At 43.4% G+C, this 21,517-nt stretch overlaps 2 protein-coding genes and 1 long non-coding RNA gene across 3 annotated transcripts; 2 read left to right on the top strand and 1 right to left on the bottom strand.

Moving 5' to 3' along the window:
• Positions 1-186: 186 nt before the first annotated feature.
• LOC123488231 lies at positions 187-2,083 on the bottom strand. Its single transcript, XR_006659966.1, has 3 exons — positions 1,952-2,083; positions 1,096-1,210; positions 187-408 (listed from the first exon to the last, which is right to left on the bottom strand). It is a non-coding gene; the product is annotated as an uncharacterized LOC123488231 (long non-coding RNA).
• Positions 2,084-2,217: 134 nt separating this feature from the next.
• LOC121546244 (dnaJ homolog subfamily B member 9-like) lies at positions 2,218-4,388 on the top strand. Its single transcript, XM_041857379.2, has 3 exons — positions 2,218-2,299; positions 2,705-2,944; positions 3,716-4,388. Exons 2-3 carry the CDS (start codon positions 2,728-2,730, stop codon positions 4,168-4,170), a joined length of 672 nt encoding a protein of 223 aa, XP_041713313.1. The 5' UTR covers positions 2,218-2,299; positions 2,705-2,727; the 3' UTR covers positions 4,171-4,388.
• Positions 4,389-5,862: 1,474 nt separating this feature from the next.
• LOC121546242 (dynamin-1-like protein) lies at positions 5,863-13,982 on the top strand. The gene is given in 21 exon segments (XM_045219117.1): positions 5,863-6,121; positions 6,630-6,774; positions 7,566-7,612; positions 7,710-7,781; positions 7,898-7,969; positions 7,971-7,985; positions 8,157-8,319; positions 8,558-8,655; positions 8,657-8,679; positions 8,799-8,930; positions 9,814-10,020; positions 10,239-10,359; positions 10,546-10,701; positions 11,073-11,162; positions 11,262-11,354; positions 11,584-11,637; positions 11,823-11,900; positions 12,156-12,293; positions 12,378-12,487; positions 12,890-13,049; positions 13,217-13,982. Coding segments are annotated over 21 exon segments (2,133 nt in total). The 5' UTR covers positions 5,863-6,019; the 3' UTR covers positions 13,274-13,982.
• Positions 13,983-21,517: the final 7,535 nt, after the last annotated feature.

Genomic DNA, 21,517 nt, shown 5'->3' with positions numbered 1-21,517 from the left:
GATTTATTTAACCATTTGACCATTAGTATTAGCTGTACTTCATATGATCATGTGCAGAGCACTCGTCAGCAGCTCCACACGTGATAACACTTCCTCATCCACTACACACAAAGTAAATATTGAGGATTGCACGTGAAGAGGTCACTAAACAAATACAATTGTGAAAACTGAGGCAAAATAGCAGACATCCAGGAATTTAGTCATTATATCTCTATATCAGAGGCCATAATTTAGGGGAGGTGAAAAGGGGGGATAATTCAAGGAAGTGAATCCACATCCTCCTGAGTACGTACCTCCCCGGGTGAGAATGCAGGAGAGCTGGCATTCTGCACAGAGGGAGTCCACTGGGCTGAGATGCTCACTTTCACATTACTGAAGGTCTTCCTTGAGGCGTGCAGGAGGACATAGCTGGAGAGAGAGGAAGGGGAGACTTAATAAAGCCCTGTTATATTCCTACCACAACAAGGGACCAGGAACATCCAGGGCCTTCCAATGCTGTGTTTATTTGTTTAAAGCAGCTGGTGTGCAGGTCAGTACTCAACCCGTTTACAACTACTATATATCCTCAAGATTATAACCTGTAATAAGAACTCTAAGCTATACATCACTTCCTGATGACAGAGCCTGGAAAGCACAGCCACAACATTTTTGCCACAGCTGAGAGGGGTCAAAGGTCAGGGTTCAGAGTGGGGAGGTCAGGAGAGGGAATATGAGAAGCACAGGCACAATTAATCTGATTCTTACTGCTCAACTGTCTAATAGGTTAACTTTCACCTACTCTGATAACAACCAGTCTGACCAAGAAGCAATGATGTCACATGTTTTAAGTACAGTGGAACGCTGTATAAGACTGAGTGCTGTAGCTCCGGTTCAGACATTAGCACTTGTTGGCTTAGTACTGTATTTACTTAAGGAGGATGTAGGCCTATATGAGCACAAGTGAGCCTGCGTATCAAATGCGCATGTATGCTCTGGTATAAGTGCTTGTGTAGAGAGCATTTAGGGCAAAGAGAACTTGAATAAGATCTCTGAACATTCAGAACGTCTTATACCAGATCCCTACAAGGCTGGTGGGAGTTCAGGAGCTGAGTTTACCTAAAGAAGGTGAGGAGGAAGGCGACCAGGTGATGGTGGGTGTACTGCGCCAGGAAGCCACAGCACGGGGACGACATCACAGGGGTCACCAGGAGGGATAGGAGGGGGTGGAGGTCTTCAAGGGAACATCAGCAGGAGGCAGGAGAGGCAGCAGGAGAGGGAGGGGGTTCAGAGAGGGAACAGCACCACACTACATTTATCCAGCACTACAGCCTAGGTCACAGGACAGCAGCAAACACAGCTCTAAGTCAGACACACAGCTTTGCCTGAAAAGAGGGAACTGGGGTTTAACGTCCTATGAGACCAAGTGGATATTTTTTACCATAGTAAATGTAGGTGAAAGGTCAAGGATATAAAGCCACAAACAGGTGACCAAAGGTCTTGGTTAGCCTCTTCCAAAGAAGAAAACCATACGCTTGTTATCATTAAGCTACTTCTCATCTTGGGACCTTACTGCTAGTCCTACAGCCAACAAACCTTGGAACCTGGCCTGAAACCTTTATCTGGTGTAAACACTTGACCCTCTGAATCACATTCTGCCAATAAAACCAGCAAAAAATAAAAAAGATTGAGATTTCCTTGCCTACTTTTTCCGCAAACGTGTACTCATTCTAGATAGGAAGAATATAGCTATTGGTTAGCAATAAATTGCCTTGGGAGCTGTCTTCTGTCTGCTTCTGTTGCTGGCTAGCAGTGCAGCACTTAACTCAAGTGACTCACTCTGGTAATAGGTAAAGCATTTGGAATACACTCGCTCGATACTTCTCTTTCACTGAATATACATTAGGCATTGAATAACACTATATGGAAATGCAAATATGTAATCAACATTGAGGTCAAACGGATAAGGACTTACCTTTTTTATTCACATAAACACCGACGCTAGCTTGAGATCATCTGTTTACAGTCCAGTCTGCTACAGTGTAGCAATCGATTTTATTTTTGTTGTCTTCTGCTGTGGTTTCACATTTCCTACTGCCACCAACAGGACTGGAGTGTACCAGAAGTGAAAGCATGCAACACAGATCCACGTGCCCCTAGTTTCAGCCAATCGTGGTGTTTCGAGTCAGTTGGTGAAGAAATTAACCAATAGGATTGCGAGTCGTGGTGTTACAGCTCGGGAATGCAACCCGCTATCGTTCGTCACCTACGGATCAGCTGTGCCATTATCGTCTGATAGAAGAGCCCGGAGGTGCTTTTCAAGGTAAATTCTCTCTTTTATTGTGATTTTCTTTAGCTTATAATTAGCATAATGAGCAGAAATGTGTTTCAAGTAGTTTTCACAGGCTTTATGTGCTTATTGTTCTGAGACTCTTTTTCTCCCCACCCACTTTCACTGTAAAGGGTTGGATCATTATGTGGCTGATTCAACCATCTATTCACTAGAATAAATGCATTTGTAGATCATGTCCCTAGCTAAAGGGTTTTTTATTTCAAAAATAAAAATTAAACCTATGTCACACAGCAAGTTTTACAGATTTGCCATGCTTTGCTTCCTTGCTACAGTACAGGTTAAAAATGCTTACACTTTTGTCAACTTTACATTATAATTGTCTTGTGTCAGTCACAAACTGTCAACTAACTGTCAACCGCTCTCTTTCCTGGGCAGGGAGGCAAGCGCTAACCACCAATATGGCCACAGCACAGTCAGTCTTAATGTTAGCAGTATGTATTCTCATGATAACTGACTTCATACTGGCACAGAGGGACTACTATGACATCCTAGGTGTGCCAAAAGATGCCTCAGAGCGCCAGATCAAGAAGGCCTTCCATAAGCTAGCCATGAAGTACCATCCTGACCGAAACAAGAGTCCTGACGCAGAGGCAAAGTTCAGGGAAATAGCTGAGGGTGAGTCCTGTCAACTTCTGTGTTAGGTAGATGGACACTCCCTTGTCTGTTACATCAGGGCTCGATACGTCAAGTCCACATCCAATGTATTGGATGGGGTGTTAATCATTCATCCTTTAATTGTATTAATACTATCGTTAACATTTCAACAAGTAGTGGATGTTTTTCCAATCTTTTAATATTGTCAGTGTAATAGCCATTTTCAGGTGAACAAGTAGAGCAGTCGTTGATAATATCAATAAAAAATATATCTGGTTTAATTACAAGTTTGCAAACAGGGAGAACAATATCCTGCACAGGAGCAAAGAATAATGTCTAACTGGCCTTCACTGAGAAGGCCTAATCAGCAACACTAAATGTACTGGTAACACCAGCCAAGAGGCTTGTAGGAAGTCAAAACAAAAGGCCAGTTACTTTGTCAGCTGCTACAGAATCATAGTGTTCACAGACAATACAATAATAATCAGTTTGTCCTCAGTCCTTGTACCTCCAGTCTATCAACAGATGAGTTTAATCCATAACATTCAGCATCGACTCTAGTGACCATCAACCCGAGTGTCACAAACAGAACACTGGAAATCATATGTAATACAGAAAGGGAAAATGCATAAATATGCTTAACATTGCGTTAATCACTCTAAACTGAATATGAACTTTATTGATCTTAATATTCCCATTACAGTCAGTTATGACATTTTTAATGTTAAAGCATTTGTTGTTTTTCTGATGTCTGTGGACACCAAGAGACTTATGTTTCCTTTCCTTTGCCAGCGTACGAGACGTTATCAGACGATAAGAGGAGACGGGAATATGACCAGTTTGGACATGGCCCCTCCCCCGGTGAGCCAGGCACAGGAGGTGGGAGGAGTGGACAGCACTTCCACCAGAACTTTAACTTCAACTTTGATGACATGTTTAGAGACTCAGACCTGTTCGGTCATAACCAGCACTCCCATCATGCCCATCACAAGAGGGCCTTCGACAGCCACTTCCAGGACCACCAACAGGCCCATCAGGAGGCCCAGAACAGGCACAAGAGACACTTTCAGGGCTCCTTTGGTGGAGAACTGTTTGACGACGTGTTTGAGGACATGGAGAAGATGTTCTCATTTAACGGATACACGGGCGGGGCGGACAGCCGGTTCCAGGGCTCAGCAAAACAACACTGCAGGACAGTGACACAGCGCAGAGGGAACATGGTCACCACATACACAGACTGTTCTTGATTTATCATCACCAGAAACACATCCCACATCCCACTACTCACTGGGTATGGGTTTAGCTATTGTGGTTATTTTGGAATTACTGTTCATTTAGCACTTTGTGGAACATGATTTTGGGTGGTTTTGGAAATGAAAAAAGTGTGCTATAAATGTGTTTATCTATGGCCCGTAAAACAAACTGTTCTCAAGCAATACCTTTCACTCATTTAGGATATAATTAAATAATAATAATAATAATATGCCATTTAGCAGACGCTTTTATCCACGATATTCTCTTTTTTGTTTGGTCCCCTCACACTACAGACACAGCTGGGCTTATGTATTAGGTTCTTACTTAAGGATATCATTGCATGTTACGATGCCTCCATTCGGATTTCAATTTACTTTGTTTACATCGTGCTATGACAAGCACCGACTCTCCAATTTCTCAGGTTCTCTCTTGTCTTCCATCTTTGTTTGAGAGTAGCAATTGTATTGAGTTGAGAAGAAAAAAAACAAGCATTCTATATCATGCTTTCTTTTATTATCATTCTGGAGCATTAAAATGGCTATGCAGAACCAAAGAAATTCTCTCTTTCAGAAAGAGTTCTTCCAATATCATGACATAAAGTCAGTGTTATAGCACATTTATATTGCTTATGCCTTGTAATTTTAGAGCTGTTGCATTTGATTGTGGACTTATTATCACATTCCCCCCAGTGTGTTAAGTTGCTGTCACTTCCGCCAAGGCCCATCTTAAACCTTTCCCAGTTGTGAATAGAGCACTTGAGTTGAATCTCATGGTGAAGTTGAAGAGGACCTAGCTATAAACGTGTATTTAACATGGCTATACACCATTATCAACTGTTACCTCTTGGTTTTTTTTCTGCAAAGTGTGCCTCTTCTGCCATTTTATTATGTGCAATATTTGCAGTCGGCACCTTTGTTCTCTGTTCTGTTGTCTCTTTCTTTGACTTTGCTGCCTGATTGTCATTTTGTGTGAAACCAATGTTCAGTTATTGACTGCTGTCTGCACTTTGTTAATCCTTAGGATGATCTATTTTTTGAATTTTGAAAGGATGAGGAGTGGTACTTGTTTGGAAATAAAAACATGAACTGTAAGATCCCTGCAGCCTAAAATGTATTTCCACAATTTCAATCATATTATATTCTGTCATGTTCTATATCACATTCTATTCTCTATGTCCAGGCATTTAGATTACTGTAGTATCTTCTAAATCTGTGTGTATTCTATTCATGCTCTGACATTTTATCAAATAATGCAACTATAAAGTAGCTACTATTTTAGCCTAGCGGTTTGAGAGGCGAGCCATCAACCGGAGGGTTGCCAGTTTGAGTCCCGGGTCCGAAGTGAAAATCTGGGGCGAAGTGAGTTTGCAACTGGAGTGGTGCTGGTATCAAATCCTAGATGCCATTGCTTGCCGTTGTGCACTTAAGCCCCCACAACAGCTCCCCTGGCGCCCAGTGTGGCAGCCCCCGCACCTCTCCAAAACCTGTATGTGTTAAGTGTGTCTTTTGGAGGGGTTGGGTTAAAAGAGGAAGTCACATTTCGGTTGGACTTTGTGTGCAATTGACCAGTAAAGTGATCTTAATCCGAATAACACATCCATGGAAAAACTACAGATGTAAATTTTCTTTTGGTCAAAGCAGCGGCCTTATCCTGGGAAATGTAGTCCTATTTTCGTTTGAGAGCGTTTGGCATCTGGATGTCCCAACAATACACAACGCAGTCGCAGACTGGTGGGAATGATTTATTTCAATGGTGTCTATGGGACATTGAATGACTTTGTAACAGAGCTGGTGGATAGCTGTTCCATTCATTTATCCCCAAAGGTGTCAATTTCGCTTGAACATGGAGGCTCTAATCCCCGTTATAAACAAGCTTCAAGATGTCTTCAATACGGTGGGAGCAGACATAATACAGCTGCCGCAGATAGCAGTCGTTGGAACCCAGGTAAAACCCCACCCCCTTCGTAGCTGTCAAAACAGAACAATGCTGTTAGGCTAACTTCACATGACACTGAAAGATAGCTACATAGCTAGCTAGCTACGTGCATTGCTATCTATCCAGCTATTTTGTTTTCGAGGTTTTCATTATGTTCAGCAACACATCAGGATTGCTGAGAATGAGCCATTTAACTTGAGTGAGCGTGGTGCAGTTAAAAATACACCTATTTCTATATCTGCTTGTGCACGAGCCAGTTGTGTGGCTATTATTGGTGTGCATGTGTTAGTAGAGAGCTGGCATGTTCCATTTGACCCGGGCAAAGCCTGCTTTCTGTTAATCACTGTAGGACAATTTTTTAGATAATCATCATCTTCATTATCAGTTCTCCAATAATCAGGTCACCACCACCTTATGTGCCATATTATTTGGTAACACCGCTGTTCTCAGATCTGTCCTTATGTTAAAGCTGTTAACCCAACTCCATGATGTGACATACTGTGATGCCTGTCTCCAGAGCAGTGGGAAGAGCTCTGTGTTGGAGAGCCTGGTTGGCAAGGACATGCTGCCCCGTGGGACAGGTGTAGTGACCCGCCGGCCACTCATCCTACAGCTCGTCCACGTGGATCCTGGAGCTGGCAGGAAAATGAAAGATGAGAATGGTACGTAGGTCTACCTGGGATGGAATGCCACCATGTGTGACCCCACTGACCACTAACCGTGTGTGTGTGTGTGTGTGTGTGAGAGTGGTTCCCCATTCTGCTCTTTGGGTATTTTCAGACCACTTTGTGTCATTGTCTCTGACCTGCCACTCATGTTGTTTCTGACTCAGCGTTTTGCACCCCTTCACACCAATTGTACCAGCCTATTTCATACTTCAGCAAGTCGTGAGAATCAGAAGATCCCACGCTTGCCACTGTATCATGTTAAACCTTGTTTTTGCAATAACCACATTGTTGAAAATAGGAGCTGAAACTTTCTCTTTCTCTATCTCTTTGACTGCAGACCCCACAATGTGGACAAACACTCAACTATGTGAAGGTCTTGTCTGTTGGCTTTTTGCATTTTCCTATACCTGCCTCCCTTGACAGTTATTAGGGACCTGTAGAACAGACCATCCACACCTGAACAAGTAGTCTATCTAGGGTTATTCCTTAGATTATTGTGATTGTAGAGATCCTATTAATATATTAATATAGTATTCTAATTCTATGATTGTGATCCTGTATGGCTCAGTTGGTAGAGCATTGTACTTGCAAAGCCAAGAGTTGTGGGTTCGATTCCCACTGTGGCCACCCATATGTAAAATGTATGCATGCATGACTGCAAGTTGCTTTGGATAAAAGTGTCTGCTACATGGAATCATACATTATATTATTGATACCTCTCCCATATTCCATTACTTTATTTTGTAGGTGAAAATATCTAAACCGTGAGTTATTATATTCCACAGGCGTGGAAGGAGACGAATGGGGCACATTTCTACACACCAAAAACAAGGTATGACTTATCTCAAACATTGATACGTGTTGCTACTCATGATATTTCTGTGTTGTTGTTTGAAGAAAATATACATGAACAAAGCTGGTGTTTTCAGATCTACACAGACTTCAGTGAAATCAGGCAGGAAATCGAAAATGAAACGGAAAGAATTTCAGGTACTAACAAGGTAAGACAATCACAGTGTAATTATTTAGCACTTATATAAATTGGTCTCCTTCACATCATACATCCCTAACAATTTCAAAAAAGCTAGTCATTGTTTGTCATTTGTATTTCCTATAGGGGATCAGTGATGAGCCTATTCACCTGAAGATCTTCTCTCCTAATGTGGTGAACCTCACTCTGGTGGATCTACCCTGGCATCACCAAGGTAACAGTGACTATAGATGGAGATTAACTGTACACAAAGTGTCTGCTCTGCATAGGAGAACCTAGAAGCCTAGCAAACATGCAGGGCAACTAAAACCTTGGCTGGAGCTTGATACACTAGAAAGACTCAGTCCTCAGTCACTCCTCTGTGTATTGTGCTTCCCCCCTTCAGGTCCCAGTGGGCGACCAGCCCAAAGACATAGAGGTGCAGATCAGAGAGCTGATCCTGAAGCACATCTCCAACCCCAACTCCATCATCCTGGCTGTGACCGCTGCCAACACAGACATGGCCACCTCAGAGGCCCTCAAAGTGGCCCGCGAGGTCGACCCCGACGGTCAGTACTGGGTTTAAGTTTTTGAAATCTTATTTAGTTGATGGTGACAGTTTGGATGTCAGGGTTTTTCTGCTTTGACCCTCATTTCAGTTTTCACATCAATGTAAAAGGGCTATAATGCTCATTTTCATCCACAGTATTTGGGCAGCCACTTGTCTCTCTCTGCGACTGGTAAAAGTGTATGGTACGTACAGTATGTTGTGTTAGACACATTTCTCTAGTCTGTTGTTGTGTACAGGCAGGAGGACACTGGCGGTGGTGACCAAGCTGGACTTGATGGACGCTGGTACTGATGCTATGGATGTCCTGATGGGCCGGGTCATCCCTGTCAAACTGGGGCCTCATAGGAGTGGTCAACAGGTCTGGCTTTACACTCAATCACAATAAAAGCCTCTACTCTACCTCACATAAAATGAACATCAGCTGAAATCTGTCTTATGTTATTGTGAAGCTGACATGTTTCTATCTATTTCATGCAGGAGTCAGTTGGACATCAACAATAAGAAGTCAGTGAGCGATGCCATTCAAGATGAACATGCTTTCCTGCAGAAGAAGTACCCCTCTCTCGCTAATAGAAATGGAACCAAATATCTGGCCAGGACTCTGAACAGGTGAGAATATTATTGTTTGTGTACAAATGTACACTCTACCCGCCATAGTGCAGTTTAGTATAAGTATTACATAAGCACATCAGGAATGGTAGTAGCAACTACAGTAGTGACTTCTAACAATACTTGCCAGTAAAGGTTCTTAGCTCTGATCAGCCAAAATGGTGGTCAGCCAAACAACCTATAAATCACAAAGTGCAACCTACTTTATCTAATGACATTTTGAGATCTCAGATATTGTGCCCATAGAATTACAACTACTAGAATGGAATTCTGTAGTAGGAATTTCAAGGTGAACAAAAGAGAAGAGCAGTCACAGATAAAGTCAATCAAAAATCAATCCGATGTATTACAAGTTGCATCAGCAAGACCCCTACAGCACAGAAGCAGAGAAAATGTCTAACTGGTCATCACTGAGAAGGCCCTTGTATCCTAATCAGCAGACAACTGTTCTGTAAACACCAGCCAAGATGCTTGTATGAAGTCAAAACAAAAGGCCAGTGACTTTTTCAGCTGCTACAGAATCACACAGCGTTCACAGACAATACAATAATAATCAATGTGTCCTCAGTCCTTGTACTTCCAGTCTGGCGTCAATCACTATCAACAGATATGAGTTTAATCCATAACATACTGCATCGAGTCTAGTGACCTTCAACCCGAGTGTCACAAACAGAACACTGGAAATCATATGTATTACAGAAAGGTAAATATGTCACACTTAACTGAACATTAACTTTATTCATCTTAAATATTCCTATTACAGTAACCTACTGAATCTAATACTGTGCCCATATAATTAGAACTACTAGATTGGAATTCCCATTCAAGTCCCATTCAAATCAATGTTCTGTAATTCTAATTCTAATCCTCCTGTCCCTACTAGGTTACTGATGCACCACATCAGAGACTGTCTACCGGAGCTGAAGACGCGTATCAACGTGCTGGCGGCTCAGTACCAGTCTCTGTTGAGCAGCTACGGCCAGCCCGTGGAGGACCAGAATGCCACCCTGCTGCAGCTCATCACCAAGTTCGCTGCAGAGTACTGCCACACCATCAAGGGCACGGCCAAGTACATTGAGACGGCCGAGCTGTGAGTAGTTGTACCCTCTCATTTCCACAAGGTGGTGCCGATATGTGGGCAAAATGCCTGTGAAAACCCAGAGATGCACTTCATGTAGTAGTACCTGTATTATGCAATGCTTGAGATGAGTAGCATTGAGATTTGAATGTTGGCACTATTCCTTTGATTCATAGTAGCACATCATGTTTGTCACAACATGTCAACTTTATCTATCCTCTGTTTTGCAGATGCGGTGGTGCCAGAATCTGTTACATATTTCACGAGACTTTTGGGCGAACATTAGAGTCAGTGGATCCCCTAGGAGGACTCAACACCATAGACATCCTGACTGCCATCAGGAACGCCACTGTGAGTAGAAGTACTGAAAGGTTCTTTTTATAACAACAGTATTGACTAAAGAGTGGGCATACCTTCGAACTGGGGAATGGTGAAATAATCATCTGGGTCTTTCTGTTAATGCTACTTTGAACACACACGGTACATATCTGTCTTTAATTTCCCTCTCGCTTTCTCCCTCTTTCCTTCTCTCTCTAGGGCCCTCGTCCGTCTCTGTTTGTGCCTGAGGTGTCGTTTGAGCTGCTGGTGAAGAAGCAGGTGAAGAGTCTGGAGGAGCCCAGCCTGCGCTGTGTAGAGCTGGTCCACGAGGAGATGCAGAGGATCATCCAGCACTGCAGCAACTACAGCACACAGGTAGGCACCGCGCGCGCACACACACACACACACACACACACACACACAAACACACGCACAGTCTTGTACAACTAACCTTGTGGGGACACACAATTCAATCCCATTCAAAATACTATTTTCCCTAACCCTTAATCCGAAAACCTTAACCCTAGCTCTAAACCTAGCTCCTAACCCTAATCCTAGCTCCTAACCCTAATCCTAGCTCCTAAACTGCTAAATGACGTAAATGTAAAGCTAATTCTAACCCTAACACTAATTCTAACCTAAACCCTAGAAATTGCATTTAACCTTGTGAGGACTAACACAAGTTTAGTTAAACACACACACACACACACACACACACACACCTGATACCTGTGTGTTTTCCATAGGAGCTGTTAAGATTTCCAAAGCTCCATGATGCCATAGTAGAAGTGGTCACCTCTCTGCTCAGGAAAAGGCTGCCTATCACCAATGAGATGGTACATTTAGCGTCAAACGGTTTCATCTGCACGTGGATTATTTGTATGCCAATTGCATCAGGTTATTGTATCACATCGCATACAACTCTCCTATTCCAGGTGCATAATCTGGTGGCCATAGAGCTGGCCTACATCAACACAAAACACCCTGACTTTGCTGATGCCTGTGGGGTCATGAACAACAACATAGAGGTGACAGCTCATTAAGTTTTGTATTGACATGAATTCTGTATAATAGTTGTGTGATGTAATAAAATATGACAATATATGTTTCATTTAGCAGACGCTTTTAGCCAAAGCGACTTAGTCATGCATGCATACATTTTCCATATGGGTGGTACCGGGAATCAACTGAGCTACAGATGACGTTGTGTGTTGGAATAGTGATGTAGCTTTCCTCTGTGCTGTCTGTGTCCTTTAGGAGTCGAGGAGAAACAGAATGAGAGAGCTGCCCACTGCAGTCCCCAGGGATAAGGTAACTAACTAACCACCGTACTCTGACTCGCCTCTATAATACTCGAAACCAAATGGCTCCCAAGCTCACTCTCTCAAGCTCTCTTTAATCTCAATATAATACCAATTGTCCCTGGTCTTTTATTTTTGACCTCTCCTGACTTCACAAGTCCCTTCTCCATTCCATTCCTCCTTTCTTCCTCCTAGTCCGTAGTTAAGGGTCCAGTCGGCCAGCCTCCCATACCTACCGAGCCCCCTGCCTCTTTGGACGCGGAGGGTGCCAAGGTGGGGCATGACATGGGCATGGGTGTGGGCATGCTCCGTGCTTCCTGCTGTGCTCTGCTCTGTGTACTCAGTCTGCTCCCCAGCCCTCATGCCCTCTCTTAACAATGTCCTCTCTGCCTTCTCCCTCTCTGTGCATTTGAGCTTGGCTATGAATGAAATAGATTGTTTTGCATTGTGGTTCTGTAAAGCACCTTGTGGCACAAGTTGCTGTAAAAGGGCTATACATCTGATTGTTTGTGTTGTGTGTAACCTCAGGCTCCCGGAGCAGGGCCCCAGGGGGACCAGGAGGGGACAGGGAACTGGAGAGGCATGCTGAAGAAAGGGGACGAGGGGGCCCCCGGCTCTGGCCCCGCCAGCCCCCATAAGGGCCTTGCCGTCAACCTGCTGGATGTGGTGAGCGAATAATACAGGTATTCAATTTCAAAATGCTGTGTGTTGCTCTTCAGTGATTGGCTGATGCTGTTGCTCCTCCCGCAGCCCGTTCCCGTTGCCAGGAAGTTGTCTTCTCGGGAGCAGCGTGACTGTGAGGTCATCGAGAGACTCATCAAGTCCTACTTTCTCATTGTCCGGAAAAACATCCAAGACAGGTGCATGTGTTTTCTGACCCTGTCCCTCTCTCTTTGGGGGAGATACCTAGTCAGTTGCAAAACTGAATGCATTGAACCGAAATGTGTCTTCCGCATTTAACCCAACCTCTGAATCATAGAGGTGTGGGGGGCTGCCTTAATCGACATCCACAGTGCCCGGGGAGCAGTTGTTGTTGGGGGTTAACTGCCTTGCTCTAGGGCAGAGCGGCAGATTTTCCACCTTGCCGGCTCTGGATTCAAACCAGCGACCTTTCGGTTACTGGCACAGCGCTACCTGCCGCCCTTTGTATTTCTGCGCAGTGTTGAAGTCTGGAGGTATTTGCTCCTATTATGCCAGCAGCTCAGATTTCTCCCTCTTCTCCCTCCCTCCCTCCACCCATTTCGCTCTCCTCCGTCCTGTAGCGTGCCCAAGGCAGTGATGCACTTCCTGGTGAACCATGTGAAGGACAGTCTGCAGAGTGAGCTGGTGGGTCAGCTCTATAAGTCTGGTCTCCTCAACGACCTGCTCACTGAGTCTGAGGACATGGCCCAGAGACGCAAGGAGGCTGCAAACATGCTAGAGGTTGGTACCTTAACCATGAACAGAGAGGATTGACATATCCAAACATTGCCACAGGAAGTCGATCAAAAAACAACATCTAAAGGTAGCACTTCAGTACTATATTCTTCAGACACAACAATGTCCACAACAAGCTTCATAGTCAAGTGTATCTCATTTTGTGTCCACAGGCTCTGCAGAAGGCCAGTCAGGTCATTGCTGAGATCAGAGAGACTCATCTGTGGTAAGGAGGAGAGCTCCAACGAAGTCACTCTGTAATCTACTAATCATGTCTGGAAGACTTGGGATTTGCCAATGTGAAAATGCACTGTTGTGGTTCATGTAGGTGTTTTGATTGATACATGTTACTGGCTCACAGCTACATTAAGGCTAAATGCATATCATCGCTCACCTGTATAAGAAGACCGATACCTCATTAAGGCATATCTGTACTGTGTAGTTATAACCAAGAATGTTTGAAGGCCAAACTGTCCTATCTTCAGCTGTCTGAGTGTAACACAACAGGGAGAGATTGATGGATTGTTCTTCTGTAGCCTAAATCAAAGCTGAAACTCAAACCTCAGTTTCACACCCTAGCCTTCGAGTTGTGTAAATATTCTCCAGTTCACGGAAAATTGATAACACTCCAAAATATAACCCTAAAGATCTTTATTTATTACATGTATTTAAGTTATAATGTCCAAAGCACTGGTGCCGCTTACTATGTAATTTGATGTTTACAATGTGCAGGCAATAAGTGGTACATGTAATATGTAGTGCATCCCTTACGGAAAACCCCCATGAATTTCACATGTGATCTCATGTGATTTTATGTGAAGTTAATGTGATAACGTGACAATATGAAGCAACGTGATAACATGAAACTACACGTGACAACATGTCATGTGAAATAAATGTTACACATGGGGATGCAAAGTTTTTACATGTGATACCATGAATCTAAACTTTGAGCACATGTGAAACATTCTCATGTTATAAATGTACAACATCGATGCAATTTTCATTTTTGCATGTGAAAACCCAAGTGTCAAATGTCATTGAAAATATTTTTGCTTTAAAAGGCATAATTGACATTCAAATTAAACTAGTTCTCGGTTTGTTCCAGGGACGTTACTGTATTTTTTTGTTTTTGAAGTTACTGTATTTTTACAGCAAAGTGAAGGTGTTAATATTAATATCTTCGGTTATAGTCACGGCCGTGCGGCCGTGTATATCCCCCCTCAAGCCGATACCACGACGGCCCTCAAAGAACTTCACTGGACTTTATGCAAACTGGAAACCACATCCTGAGGCTGCATTTATTGTAGCCGGGGATTTTAACAAAGCAAATTTGAGGACTAGGCTGCCGAAGATCTATCAACATAGCAACTGTTGTACTCGCGCTGCTAAAATCCTCGACCATTGCTATTCAAACTTCCGGGATGGTTATAAGGCCCTCCCCCGCCCTCCTTTCGGCAAATCTGACCACGACTCCATTTTGCTTCTCCCTTCCTATAGGCAGAAATTCAAACAGGAAGTACCCGTGCTAAGGACTATTCAACGCTAGTCTGACCAATCGGAATCCACGCTTCAAGAATATTTTGATCACGCGGACTGGGATATGTTCCGGGTAGCTTCCGAAAATTATTTAGACATATAGACTGAAACAGTGACTGAGTTTATCAGGAAGTGTATAGGTGATGTTGTGCCCACTGTGACTATTAAAACCTACCCTAACCAGAAACCGTGGATAGACTGCAGCATTCGCGCAAATCTGAAAGCGCGAACCACCGCATTCAACCATGGCAAGGTGACTGGGAATATGGAAGAATACAAACCGTGTAGCTACTCACTCCGCAAGGCAATTAAACTGGCAAAACATCAGTATAGAGACAAAGTGGAGTCGCAATTCAACGGCTCAGACACGAGACGTATGTGGCAGGGTCTACAGACAATCACGGACTACAAAAAGAAAACCAGCCACATCGCCGACACTGACGTCTCGCTTCCAGACAAGCTAAACACCTTCTTCGCCCGCTTTGAGGATAACACAGTGCCACTGACGAGGCCCACTACCAAGGACTGTGGCCTCTCCTTCTCCATGGCAGAAGTGATTAAGACATTTAAGCATGTTAACCCCCGCAAGGCTGCCGGCCCAGACGGCATCCCTAGCCCCGTCCTCAGAGCATGCGCAGACCAGCTGGCTCGTGTGTTCATGGACATATTCAATCTCTCCCTTTCCCAGTCTGCTGTTCCCACATGCTTCAAGAGGGCCACCATTGTTCCTGTACCCAAGAAAGCAAAGGTAACTGAACTAAATGACTATCGCCCTGTAGCACTCTGTCATCATGAAGTGCTTTGAGAGACTAGACAAGGATCATATCACCTCTACCTTACCTGTCACCCTAGATTTGCTTACCGCCCCAATAGATCCACAGACGATGCAATTACCATCACGCTGCACACTGCCCTATCCCAGCATTCAACACCATAGTACCCTCCAAGCTCATCATTAAGCTCGAGGCCCTGGGTCTGAACCCCGCCCTGTGCAGCTGGGTCCTGGACTTCCTGACGGGCCGCCCCCAGGTGGTGAAGGTAGGAAACAACATCTCCACTTTGCTGATCCTCAACACTGGTGCCCCACAAGGGTGCGTGCTCAGCCCCCTCCTGTACTCCCTGTTCACCCATGCCTGCGTGGCCAAGCACGCCTCCAACTCAATCATCAAGTTTGCAGACGACACAACAGTAGTAGGCTTGATTACCAACAATGACGAGACCGCCTACAGGGAGGAGGTGAGGGCTCTGGGAGTGTGGTGCCAGGAAAATAACCTGTCACTCAACATCAACAAAACAAAGGAGATGATCATGGACTTCAGGAAACAGCAGAGAGTGCACCCCCCTATCCACATCGACGGGACCGCAGTGGAGAAGGTGGAAAGCTTCAAGTTCCTTGGCGTACACACCACCGACAACTGAAATGGTCCACCCACGCAGACAGTGTGGTGAAGAAGGCGCAACATAGCCTCTTCAACCTCAGGAGGCTGAAGAAATTTGGCTTATCACCTAAAACCCTCACAAACTTTTACAGATGCACAATTGAGAGCATCCTGTCGGGCTGTATCACCGCCTGGTACGGCAACTGCACCGCCCACAACCGCAGGGCTCTCCAGAGGGTGGTGCGGTCTGCCGAACGCATTACCGGGGGCAAACTACCCGCCCTCCAAGACACATACAGCACCCGATGTCACAGGAAGGCCAAAAAGATAATCAAGGACATCAACCACCCGAGCCACTGCCTGTTCACCCCGCTATCATCCAGAAGGCGAGGTCAGTACAGGTGCATCAAAGCTGGGACCGAGAGAATGAAAAACTGCTTCTATCTCAAGGCCATCAGACTGTTAAATAGCCATCACTAGCACATTAGAGGCTGCTGCTGCCTATTGAAATCACTGGCCACTTTAAGAAATGGAACACTAGTCACTTTAATAATGTTTACATATCTTGCACTACTCATCTCATATGTATATACTGCATTCTATTCTATAATATTCTTCTGTATCTTAGTCCATGCCGCTCTGTCATTGCTTGTCCATATATGTATATATTCTTAAATCCCATTCCTTACTTTTTTGTGTGTATTGGGTGTATGTTGTTAAATTGTTAGATATTACTGCACTGTCGGAGCTAGAAGCACAAGCATTTCGCTACACCCGCTATAACATCTGCTAAACACGTGTACAGTGGGGAAAAAAAGTATTTAGTCAGCCACCAATTGTGCAAGTTCTCCCACTTAAAAAGATGAGAGAGGCCTGTAATTTTCATCATAGGTACACGTCAACTATGACAGACAAAATGAGGAAAAAAAATCCAGAAAATCACATTGTAGGATTTTTAATGAATTTATTTGCAAATTATGGTGGAAAATAAGTATTTGGTCAATAACAAAAGTTTCTCAATACTTTGTTATATACCCTTTGTTGGCAATGACACAGGTCAAACGTTTTCTGTAAGTCTTCACAAGGTTTTCACACACTGTTGCTGGTATTTTGGCCCATTCCTCCATGCAGATCTCCTCTAGAGCAGTGATGTTTTGGGGCTGTCGCTGGGCAACACGGACTTTCAACTCCCCCTTCTTACGAAGCCACTCCTTCGTTGCCCGGGCGGTGTGTTTGGGATCATTGTCATGCTGAAAGACCCAGCCACGTTTCATCTTCAATGCCCTTGCTGATGGAAGGAGGTTTTCACTGAAAATCTCACGATACATGGCCCCATTCATTCTTTGCTTTACACGGATCAGTTGTCCTGGTCCCTTTGCAGAAAAACAGCCCCAAAGCATGATGTTTCCACCCCCATGCTTCACAGTAGGTATGGTGTTCTTTGGATGCAACTCAGCATTCTTTGTCCTCCAAACACGACGAGTTGAGTTTTTACCAAAAAGTTATATTTTGGTTTCATCTGACCATATGACATTCTCCCAATCCTCTTCTGGATCATCCAAATGCACTCTAGCAAACTTCAGACGGGCCTGGACATGTACTGGCTTAAGCAGGGGGACACGTCTGGCACTGCAGGGTTTGAGTCCCTGGCGGCGTAGTGTGTTACTGATGGTAGGCTTTGTTACTTTACTTTGGTCCCAGCTCTCTGCAGGTCATTCACTAGGTCCCCCCATGTGGTTCTGGGATTTTTGCTCACCGTTCTTGTGATCATTTTGACCCCACGGGGTGAGATCTTGCGTGGAGCCCCAGATCGAGGGAGATTATCAGTGGTCTTGTATGTCTTCCATTTCCTAATAATTGCTCCCACAGTTGATTTCTTCAAACCAAGCTGCTTACCTATTGCAGATTCAGTCTTCCCAGCCTGGTGCAGGTCTACAATTTTGTTTCTGGTGTCCTTTGACAGCTCTTTGGTCTTGGCCATAGTTGAGTTTGGAGTGTGACTGTTTGAGGTTGTGGACAGGTGTCTTTTATACTGATAACAAGTTCAAACAGGTGCCATTAATACAGGTAACGAGTGGAGGACAGAGGAGCCTCTTAAAGAAGAAGTTACAGGTCTGTGAGAGCCAGAAATATTGCTTGTTTGTAGGTGACCAAATACTTATTTTCCACCATAATTTGCAAATAAATTCATAAAAAATCCTACAATGTGATTTTCTGGATTTTTTCTCCTCAATTTGTCTGTCATAGTTGACGTGTACCTATGATGAAAATTACAGGCCTCTCTCATCTTTTTAAGTGGGAGAACTTGCACAATTGGTGGCTGACTAAATACTTTTTTCCCCCACTGTATGTGACAAATACAATTTGATTTGATTGATTTGATTTGATTAGGAACACCTTCCTAACATTGAGTTGCGTCAAATCGGGGACCCGATTGGTGGACCATTATTGATACACACAGGAAACTGGAAAAACCCAGCAGCGTTCCAGTTCTTGACCACAGGAGGTTGGTGGTACCTTAATTGGGGAGGACAGGCTCGTGGTAATTGCTGGAGTGGAATAGGTGGCATGGTATCAAATACATCAAACACATGGTTTGATGCCATTACATTCGCTCCGTTCCAGCCATTATTAAGAGCCGTCCTCCCCTCCACAGTCTCCACTGTTCTTGACACAAACCGGTGTGCCTGGCACCTACTATCATATCCTGTTCAAAGGCACTTAAATATTTTGTCTTGCCCATTCATCCTCTAAATAGCACACACACACAAGCCATGTCTCAGTTGTCTCAAGGCTTAAAAATCCTTCTTTAACCTGTCTCCTCCCCTTCACTGATTTGAAGTGGATTTAACATGTGACATCAATAAGGGATCATAGCTTTCACCTGTTCAGTCTATGTCATGGAAAGAGCAGGTGTTCATAATGTTTTGTACACTCAGTGTATATTGATCTGGACATTTCCATAAAATGACCCATAAGCACCAACATGTGAAGTTCATAGTAGCATGTCAAATTGGGTGTCAAATGAAAGCTGAGAGTCAATATTTATTTAGAAATGAAGGCATATATACATTTTCCAACCATTTTCCTTACTAAAATGTTGGAATAAGCAAACAGATGGAAAATGGGTCTTAGAAAACATCTAGCAGAAAAAGTATTTAAAGGTATTAGAAATACATAACACAATAATGTTGAAGACCCCTGCCAACTAATATTAACACATATTTAGTTTGGGATACATTTTCCTGCCTTCTGTAAGGTTAAGAAACATTATTTGGTGCCTTGAAATTCCATTACCAAAAACCCACATCTCATGAGGAGGGAGGATAATGACAGTTCACAGAAGCAACAAGTAAAGGTAGTTTTGTATACGAAAAATATGTTGCACTTTGCCTAAAGTATATTGAACAACTTGGTGTTATTTCTATAAAATGACAGTATGCTGCTGTATTCTGATTTCAATTAGTGTAAAAACATGGTGTATAATTTTGTACTGTGACCACACTTGGGACTAAACTTTAACTGGGATTTGAATTTATAACCTCTTGGTCTCTAGCAACCTGAAATGTCCCGGCTACATGTCCTGCTACATCACCAGTTCTATGAGCCTGAAAGAGATATGGCCACAGACTTATTGGCAAGAATACATTTCTGGACTTTGCTAACACCTGCCCAGAATAAAGTGATTAATTGTCCAATTATCACCACCAACGTAACATCAATGTAAAACTAGCAGTGCTCAAGGATATTTGATATAGAGCATACTTAAATGCTTAGGGGATTTGAACTTGCAACCTCTTGGTTGAGTGCATCAATGTTTCTGCAGTGACACCACATCCATACGTATTGCTTGGAATATGTATTAACACACTCTCAAAGAATAAGGGTATGGTAGGGTACAGTGTTGTTCCCTGGGGTACAAAACACTCCAAAGTAAACTTCACAGGTACACATATGACTTCACATGGTACAGTTCAGCTACCTTGTAGGTATAATGGGACTTTTCTTTCACCCAATATTTTGAATATAAGGTACGATCATCACTGTGCTTTGATAGATGGGGGCAATGTACTGTGGGGCTCATTTGCAAATATGTGTATTTGTGGCAACCGTCAGTATAAGTTTAAGCGTTTGATGGTTATGCCAATGCAAGTTGAGCACCTCCTTTGGCATTCTGTTCTGTAAACTTTGTAAGAGAATGTGTTGGTAATGAGCTGCACTGTAAAGAGGTTAGTGTGCATTTTCCAGTAACTTAATGGAAACTTGTTGCCAGAATTTGCTGTAAATTTGTCATTTCTTAACTGAAAACCATTTGTCAGTAAGTTATTGTAAGATTCACAATAACTTACTGGCAAAATGTTGTCATAAACCTATAGGCAACTTGCTTCCATTAGCAATCCTGCCTATAACCTACTGTGCCTTCACTGACCCTTCTGTTGACAACATGCACATCACTTGCTGATTGGCAGCATACTGTAGTAGTGCCAGCCTGTCAGAATATTGCAGGCATGGCTTTCAACTAGCTCTTTTTGGTCTCCCATGAGAGGGAATGTCATCCCAGTTAATGTGGTCTATTGTATTCTGTTCATAAACTCTAAACTTCTACACTGTTCGTTTTCCAGTCTTGTTAAAGGCTGACATAAGTGCATATGATGCCAAAGAGCCATACAATATTTCATTTTTAGCTAGTCACCATGTCGTTGTAATACTCACTTTCCTACCAGACCATCAGGTCAGTGAGTGTGACAAATTTAGCTACAGAAAGTTACTGTGAATCTTACAATAACCCACTTGCAGCTAGTTGACAGTAAGTTATTGATAATTAAACTTTCTATGAACCAGTTGCCATTATGCTACTGGAAAGGCACAGTAACCTCTTAACAGTGCAGCTCTTGATTGTTAGCCGTTCCCACGCAGAACTGACAGTGTCAAAAGAGGTGCTCAACCAGCATCAACATAAAGATAAACCACTTAAACTGGTACAACATTTCCACTGATGGTTGGCACAAATACAAAATATGGCGCCAAATATGCTAATGAACCCCCGACAGCACATTGCCCCACCTACATTTCAACCGTGGTCCTCTGTAGCTCAATTGGGAGAGCATGGCTCTTGTAACGCCAGGGTAGTGGGTTCGATCCCCGGGACCACCCATACGTAAAAATGTATGCGCACATGACTGTAAGTCGCTTTGGATAAAAGCGTCTGCTAAATGGCATATTATTTATTATTATATTAAACTGCAGGAATGATTGTACCTTATATTGGGTAATTCTTTTTTTTTGTATTATACTAGATTATCCGCACATTTACCCTTAAAGGTACCGACCAGTATAATGTGTAACTCTGAAGGTACCTTTGATATTTTTGTAAATCAGGGAACAACATCAGTACCGTAACCATACTCTTATTTTTGAGAGTGTGTGGTTATATGTTCTAGGTAACAAGTAAGTTACCAAGCACTGCTGAGACATTAATTCACTCCAGACCAAAAGTTTTCAAGTTCAAACCCCTGAGAGCATTTATGCACACTTAATGTCAAGTGTCCCTGAGCA

The sequence above is a fragment of the Coregonus clupeaformis genome, unplaced genomic scaffold (assembly GCF_020615455.1).
Source record: "Coregonus clupeaformis isolate EN_2021a unplaced genomic scaffold, ASM2061545v1 scaf2078, whole genome shotgun sequence".
Taxonomy (NCBI): domain Eukaryota; kingdom Metazoa; phylum Chordata; class Actinopteri; order Salmoniformes; family Salmonidae; genus Coregonus; species Coregonus clupeaformis.
This window is presented reverse-complemented; position numbering and strand designations above follow the sequence as displayed.